General features: G+C 28.9%; 1 protein-coding gene across 1 annotated transcript; it reads right to left on the bottom strand.

The window, feature by feature from the left end:
• Nucleotides 1–5,612: 5,612 nt before the first annotated feature.
• On the bottom strand, nucleotides 5,613–8,806 carry LOC135209385 (cilia- and flagella-associated protein 251-like). The gene is made up of 2 exons (XM_064242080.1): nucleotides 7,901–8,806; nucleotides 5,613–5,621 (listed from the first exon to the last, which is right to left on the bottom strand). Exons 1-2 carry the CDS (start codon nucleotides 8,804–8,806, stop codon nucleotides 5,613–5,615), a joined length of 915 nt encoding a protein of 304 aa, XP_064098150.1.
• Between the last annotated feature and the right edge of the window lie 354 nt (nucleotides 8,807–9,160).

Genomic DNA, 9,160 nt, shown 5'->3' with positions numbered 1-9,160 from the left:
GATTTCACCTAATAATAATAGCAATAATAATAATAATAATAATAATAATAATAATAATGTAACAAAGTTATATTGAACTTCTCCTTGAGGTTATTTCACAAAACATTAAAATTATTCTTAGAACAACGCATGTGTCTATAAAATACTCCGAAGATGTCAATCAGAATTTTCTGAAACCAAGCTAAGAGAATACGCTTTCTTCTTCTTCTTCTTCTTCTTCTTCTTCTTCTTCTTCTTCTTCTTCTTCTTCTTCTTCTTCTTCTTCTTCTTCTTCTTCCTAGTTTTAACCCATTTTTATATGGGGTCGCCGTTATGAATGAGTCGTCTCCATCGATTTCTGGCCTGAGAGAATACGCTTTATGTGTCTGTAAATTCATTAATAAATAGAAGAAAAAAAAAGTTCAAAAATACTAACTGTCTTTCCAAGCTGGAAGTCGTATTGATATCCTTCATATTCAAAATAAAATGTTTCTTTTTAGCTTGTGGCGTTCATAATGATTACCTGTAACGAAATTAATCATTTCTGTACATATTCAGAGAAAGGGGTAATAATCGAATGCTTGCTGTTGTGGAGAAATTTTTCAGTTATAAAACAAATTCATTTGTAAGCAAAACTAATCTTTTTCTGTCATTTGAGTTTCTGAATATGTAACTGAGAATTTAAGTATGAAAAATAAATACGCATAGAAATAATCAGAAATAATCTCCGTCGTATTTGATTAGATATTTTAAACTCAGAATCCGTCAACTTTGCACTTTGAAAACACCTTCTTCCGTTATATTTCTTATCAGTGACTAAGGGAATAAATACATCGACCTTATTGTCTGACACAGAAATTTCTGACTGCGACGCATAGCATCTCTTAACGACAATATTCCACATTATGGAGAATGGAATCATTTTTCTTTTCTAGCTCATGGCTTCTAGGATACTTTAGTGTTGCCACTACAAAGCTCTTAATTTGACAGACATCTTTTGGGACAAATCCTCTTCAAGTTCCCCACCGCCCTCCCATAAGATGGTTCACGATCTTGCAGTTTTAGATTCCAAAAGCAATTTTCTTAAAAAAAAAAAAAAATCCTGTATCCGATAGGTTTCTTCCCAATCAAAATCTCTCACTAGAACTTTCCCCCTTCATCGATCCTCGTTAAGAACTCATTAATTATTGTGTCCAACTAGAAGTATTTAACAAATTCTAAAACTGTTTTTTGTACAGGTCGGTAAATGATTCCTCTTTCGTATTTTGTCTTCCCCTGGTTTCTTTTCGTTTACATTCTTGTGCTTCTCAGTAATAAATTGGTATTTTATCATGATTCTAGAACTTTTTTGTCTCCTACATCTCGTCTTGTTTTTCTTTGTCTTCAGTTTTATGCTCCTCAGGCTGAGCTTGGTAAAAACAACAAAAATTATTAAATCAGGAACAATGATTATGTGTCGTGGCGTTTTTGTCTCATAGTTTACCTGGATCTTTAGCTCGTTATATATATATATATATATATATATATATATATATATACATATATATATATCATATATACATATATATATATAATGAATATATATATATATATATATATATATATATATATATATAGTATATATATATATATCTATATATATGCATATATATATATATATATATATATATATATATATATATATATATATATATATATATGGAAGCTACCTCGTTGTATGGATGCACACAGTGCTTCCAAGGCGAATTCAAATGTTGTGAGATGTAAGGTATTTTTTGAAGTTAATATAAAAAAAAGGAAAGCCTATATATTCATCTGGAATTCATAAATCAAATCTTAAATTCACTATGTTGTAACTAAATTCCAATCACACCCTTATAATTAATTAATATATATATATAGATATATATATATATATATATATATATATTATATATATGTATATATGTATATATATATATATATATATATAGGTACATGTATATATATATATATATATATATATATATATATATATATATATATCCATATATATATAATATATATATATATATATATATATATATATATATATTAATGTGTATATATATATATATATATTCTTTAATTTGATATATATCTATATATATATATATTATCTCTATATATATATATATCTATAATAGTATGTATATGTATATTTTTATTTATGTCTATATATCTATAATATATAATATATATATATTATCTTATATCTATATTATATAATATTAAGATGTATCTATATATATATATATTATCGTATATATATATATATATATATATTGTATATATATATTTTATGTATCCTATATATATATATATCTATTATCTATATATGTATAAGTATATATATATCCTTTATATATTTCGTCTATATATAAATTAAATCATATAAATATATAAATATATATATATTATATCTATATATATATATATATCCATATACATATATATATATATATATAATATATACTATATATCTATACTATCTATATATTATATATATCTATATCTATATATATATATATATAAATATATATTATAGATATATATATATATCTACCCCCCCCCAAAATATCTATTTATATATATATATATATATATATATATATCTATATATATATATATCTAATATATATTATATATAATGTATATATATATATATATATTATAAATAGTATATATATATATCTATTATTTATAATATTTCTATATATACAGATAAATATTCTCTAAGTATCATAATCCCTATAATATTATATATATTATATCTATATATATAATATATAATATATATATATGATTATATATCTATTATCTATAATATACTATATAATACACTCTATATCTATCTATACTATATCTATTCTATATCTATATATATATATCTCACAATACTATAATCTATATCTATCTATATATCTCTATATCTCTTATATATTTCTATTATTTATATATATATCATATAAAAAATTTAATCTATATACTAACTATATATATATCTTTATATAATATCTATATCATACATATCTACTACCATAACTATATATATACAATATATATATACATATATCTATATAGTATATATATCTATATATATATATATATATATATATATTATATTATTATAAATTGTATTATATTATAAATATATATTTAATATTATACTATATATATAATTCTATGCTTATATATATCTATTATCTATAAAATATTTATATATTTCCTATATAAAATATATAATATTATATAATATATTCTATATAATTGTTAGAATATATATATATCTCCCTTATATATTTTTTTTTTTATACTAATATCTATAATAATATATACCTATATATATATCTTTATTATATTCTTTAATATTTAAACTAAATATATATATCTAATTATATAATATATATTTATATATTATATATATATACTTTATCTTTAATATATTTATATTATACAATATAAATTTATTAATATTCCTTATTTTTATATCTTTTTAAAAAATATATATATCTCTTAGTATTTTTATATATATAAAATATAAATTTAATAAATATTATCCATCATATATATAATTATATTATTAATATATATATTTAAAACATTTAAACATATGTATATAAATTGACACAGTTGCTGTCTGAAAATCCGGGAATGAGTAAAGAATTGTTAAGCTTATGCTTTACTTAACTTTACAATGTAGAAGTGCTTTGGAGCATATTTAAAATAACTGCCGACAATCAAGTATACGCTCTCCGCGGAAAAAAAAATGCAAAACACGCAGTTCCACATTTGCATTTTAAAAGAAAAATCTTCGCCAATCCTTATCAAGGTTGGTTGTGCACAAAAAAAAGACAAAATGAAAAAAAAAAAAAATTAATATTATGATACCTTTCGTCAAATCGGTAGAGCAATCTGCTTTTCTTAATGTTCCAGGCGGACGAGAGGTTTCTGCCACAGAAAAAAAAATAATTGTTTTCGCAACCGTGCAAGGTCAAATAGCTTTGCCATGTAAATGCCAGGAACTCCAATAGTTAGCGATTAACGGTCTTGCCATGAGCTTTGAAGTTGAAATTGGGCAGCAATTCATGAAGAACTGCTCCGATTTCAGCCAGATGCAGGAAGTTCTCGATGATTGCTGCTGACTGCTGCAGTTTAGGACTTTTTTTTTTTTTTTCCAAGGCCCGGTTCTGATTTTGGTGGGTAGCTTTATGGTTCCTGCTTTCCCGTTTTAGCAGACTGTACGCTCTTCTTGCTAAAGGGGCAGTTTCTTTGTAGGCATTCACTCTTATTGTATAATGACAACAGCTATATTGTTTAATTCATGAATGCTAAGCGATCTTTTATAGAAGTGAAACATCTTTCTTCGAAAATCATCAGTTTCATAAAAAATTTTAAATGGATTTCGAAAGTCAACAGAGTTCCCTGTGGTTTTTGAAGATGTAATGTGGCAAAACCAATATTCCAGGTGAGGTTTTTGCCGACTGGATATTCCAATGATTACTTTAGACGCCATTGCAAATTCAATTGGAACCTCACATCTGACTTTGAAAGGCAAATCCGAAATCGCCATTTTGTCTTGAACCGTGATTCATTAGACTTAGAAAAGCATCAGCTGACTGCCTCAATTTTAAAAGTCATAATAAAATAAAGTTTCGAGATAAGAAAAGGGAGATTCTAGTTGCAATGAAAATAAAAAATATTTAAACCGTTGGCTTCACCCTGGAATCCAGTTGCAATAAAAATACACATATACAAACCGTTGACTTCAACTTGGAATCTAAAGTACAAACCCGTATGAAGCGTTAACTTATAATCCATTTAAGCGATTGCTTCTACATAGAATCTGAAACAATCGCCAATACGGAGCAGTGAGTTGAAATCTGAAGTACACACGTATGTAGACTGTTGGCTTGCTATTGGAATCTAAATTATACATCACTATAAACACAGGATCCTAATTAGATTTTGAAATGGTCATCCATACGTCACCTGCTTCCAAGACGAGGTTGAAACTTGTATGAAAAAAAAATGTTGGCGTTTAATTCTAAACTATTGTATACATGGGAATAAATCCTTAGCTTTCAACGGGAATCTGTCATAGATATTTACAGAAAGCTTCGCCTTCTTGTGGATACCTCAGCTACACTTCCCTATGAATCATTGGCTTATAATTAATCTCTAAAATTAGAATTAACTTGTACTTTCTATTTTGGAAATAAATCCTGAGCTTTTAACGGGAATCTGTTATAGATATTTACTGAAAGCTTCTCATTAATAAAGAAATCTCAACTACAAATCCATATGAATCGTTGGCTTATAATTAACCTCTAAAATTGGAATCTGTTATAGATATTTACAGAAAGCTTCGGCTTCTTATGGAAACCTAAACTACACATCCATATCAATCGTTGGCTTATAATTAACCTCTGAAATTGGAATTAACATTTACTTTATATTTCTACAATGCTTTCACATAAGTCGCAGGATTCAAATTTCTGGTCTTGAAACTGGCAGAGATAGCCGCAAATGTACGAGGGTTCCATTTCAAAGACTATTACAGATACTATATTCGTCATGCCGTATATAGTTAACTTCTCTTTGTTCAAATATACTTACATAATCTGAAAAACAAACATGAGGGATGTAATAGTTTTATATGCATGTAGAATGTATTTTGTATGAATATATGTATGTATGCTTACGAGTAGGTATATATATATATATATATATATATATATATATATATATATATATATATATATATATATATATAGAGAGAGAGAGAGAGAGAGAGAGAGAGAGAGAGAGAATTACAAAGAGTTGCTGCTTACAACTTCTGGTGGCAGTTTATTCCATTTGTCAATTATCTTGTATGTAAAGAAGTTCCCACAACAACATTTCTTGTCTGGTTTTCGTTTAACGTAAATAGGTTACTGTCTACTTTTGTTACGCCTTTCAGTATTTTGAATGTTTCTATTAGTTGACCTCAAAATCGTCGTGTTTCTAAGCCATACACGTTCAGGCTCTCTAGTCGTCTTCGGTAACCTATTTGCTTGATGGATGGAATTAACTTTGTGGCTCTTGCTTGTACCCCTTCTAATCTATTTATGTACTTTCTTAGTGAGATCTAACTATTGAGTGTAGAGTTGCAGCACTGTTTCCTTGTTTCTGTATTTGAACTGCCTCTTTATGTATCTGTTTTGTGGATTTTAAGTCCTGGGTTATAATGAATCCAAGGTCCTCTTCTTGTTCTACACTATTTATGTCATTCCTAAGCAGCATGTATTTGGCATGCGGGTTGTTTGTTCCTATTTGTAACACATTACATTTATCCAAGTTGAAAGGCATTTACCATCTTTTTGAACACTCTCCTATTAGAGAGAGAGAGAGAGAGAGAGAAGAGAGAGAGAGAGAGAGAGAGATATTCATGCTATCCTTCGGTTCGTGTTTTCGAAAATTCATGAAAGGTCAATAAAATATATCACCTAATTCTTGAGATCTCAAGTAGCTCGACAATACTTTTATGGTCAAGAGTTCTCGTTTTCAAGGATAGAATGAAACCAGTCATTTTTGAGATATAAATGTTAATCCAAGGATGCCTTCGGCTTTAGAAGTTTCTGTACATGTAAGGAGAGAAGTGAGTAAGCTAGGATAAACACACCCTACTCCTTTATTCGTTGAATAACTTAATATTTTTAATATTAATCATTTTTTGATGACTGAATTCATAACTATCGCAGGAATGAAAATAAAAAGTAAAAAAAAAATCAACAAAATAATTTCGTTATCTAGAAGTGTTAAAATCTATATAGTGAAGAGTTTCTTCAGCTATGGTCGTTATGAATTTTGGTATAATAATAATAATAATAATAATAATAATAATAATAATAATAATAATAATAATAATAATAATATAATCCATTGATAAGGCGTCAGTTATGAATAACAATAACACTTAATAATAATATAATATAATAAAACCCATAGGTAAGATGTTAGTTAAGAATGCCAGTAATAATAATAATAATATAATAATAATAATAATATTAATAATAATAATAATAATAATAATAATAATAATAATAATTGGTGCAAGATGTTAAAAAACAATGACAGTAACACTATCAAAAACAGTACTGTGACTCTGTAGCTCGCCATGACTATAATGTAACTATATATATATATATATATATATATATATATATATATATATATAATATATATATATATATATATATATATATAGATATAGATATATATATATACTATATCTATATATATATATATATATATATATATATTTATATATACATATATATTAGAAGGCGCGTTTTGGACAAATTCGAGGCTTAAAAACTGCTTGTTTTGATACGACCGGGATATGATGTAGCCTCCTGGTATTCATTGGCGGCCTTTCGCATTTACTACTTGATGAAGCGTCCACACTACAGCTTTTGCACAACTTCTGAATCATTTGTCACTGAAAAAAAAAAAAATGTTAAAGAGGCGACTAACGAACAAAGGAAATCAGAGAGTTGGAAAAGGGGGTTGGGGGAGGAATTATGTTGATTTCATAAGCTCGGGAAGGGAGGTGATAGAAAATAAAAATTTGAAGAGTGTCATGGAAAAAGAAAGAGGGGGGGAAAAAGTGAGATTTCAAAGAGTTCAGAGATAACCCCCACCCCCCCCTACCCCTCACCACGATATCAAAGACCTCTTATAATTATAGAGGATAATCATGCAGCCAATTATCAATAGACATGGGCGGAGAGTCTCTGATACGGCGTCGTTTCTTTTATGAAAGTTGTTATTAACCGATTTTTTTTTTATTTTTCTTTCAAACTCATATCATTTGTCGCTCTAATCATTTTTTTTTCATCTTCCTCTTTCTCCCTCTCACCTGCCTCTTTCTCCCCATCATCTCCTCCATCTCCCCATTATCTTCCTCCTTTCTCCCTAGCACTTTCTCCCTTATTCCTAGTACTTTCCCCCTCTTTTCCCTAACATCGTATCCCCCTTTCTCCATAGCCCTTTCGTCTTTCTTCCTAGCACCATCCCCTTTCTCCTTATCATCTTCTCCTTTCCCCATCTCACCTACCTCTTTCTCCCTATCATCGTCATCTTTCTCCTTATCATCTTCCTCTATCTCCCTATCATATTCCTCTTTCTCCCTCTCACCTACCTCTTTCTCCCTATCATCGTCCCCTTTCTCCCTGTCATCTTCCTCTTCCTCCCTAACACCTTCTTCTTTCTCCCTAACACCTTCTTCTTTCTCCCTATCATCTTCCCCTTTCTCCCTGTCATATTCCTCTTTCTCCCTCTCATCTACCTCTTTCTCCTTATCATCTTCCTCTTTCTCCCTATCATCTTCCTCTTTCTCCCTAACACCTTCTTCTTTCTCCTTATCATCTTCCCCTTTCTCCCTGTCATCGTCCTCTTTCTCCCTATCATCTTCCTCTTTCTCCCTATCATCTTCCTCTTTATCCCTATCATCTTCCTCTTTCTCCCTAACACCTTCTTCTTTCTCCTTATCATCTTCCCCTTTCTCCCTGTCATCGTCCTCTTTCTCCCTATCATCTTCCTCTTTCTTCCTAGCACCTTCCCCTTTCTCCCTAGCTCTTCCCCCACCACCTCCCATTTCTCCCCTTTCTCCCCACCGTCCCTGTCCAGGGCAAAAGAACTTGGGAGACTCTTTTGCGGTCGTTGCATTTCGAGCTGGACTGCATGTCCCATCGCCCTGAGGATTTGCTACGTCATGGAAGCAGAAAAACAAAAGGGGGGAGGGGAAACAGCAGGCGTTATGCATCCTGTGAACTTCATTTGTTTTCCTTTTTATTTAATTTATTCTTTTATTTATTTATTTTTTACGTTTTCCTTTCATTATTTCATTCGTAGTTCATTTGTATGCTCGTGTCCGTATTTATGTGTTTGGTTGGACGTTTGGTTGTTAATTTGTTGAGGTACTGAGTCAGTTTAATTTCTGTTTGCAGGTGTGTGGGTTATATTTATCTAATATTTTCTATTTGTTTAGAAATAGATCTATTTATTGAGTTGTTGCCCACTTATGTATTGATTCAGTTCTTATTTTTTCTATATTTCACAGCGCCGAACATGATTTGTTCTGTGAAATAGCACACTTTTAAAAGTTACAATTTGGTTA

The sequence above is a fragment of the Macrobrachium nipponense genome, chromosome 37, assembly GCF_015104395.2.
Source record: "Macrobrachium nipponense isolate FS-2020 chromosome 37, ASM1510439v2, whole genome shotgun sequence".
NCBI classification, from domain to species: Eukaryota; Metazoa; Arthropoda; class Malacostraca; order Decapoda; family Palaemonidae; genus Macrobrachium; species Macrobrachium nipponense.
Note: the sequence above shows the minus strand (reverse complement) of the source record. Positions and strands in the feature narration are given on the sequence as shown.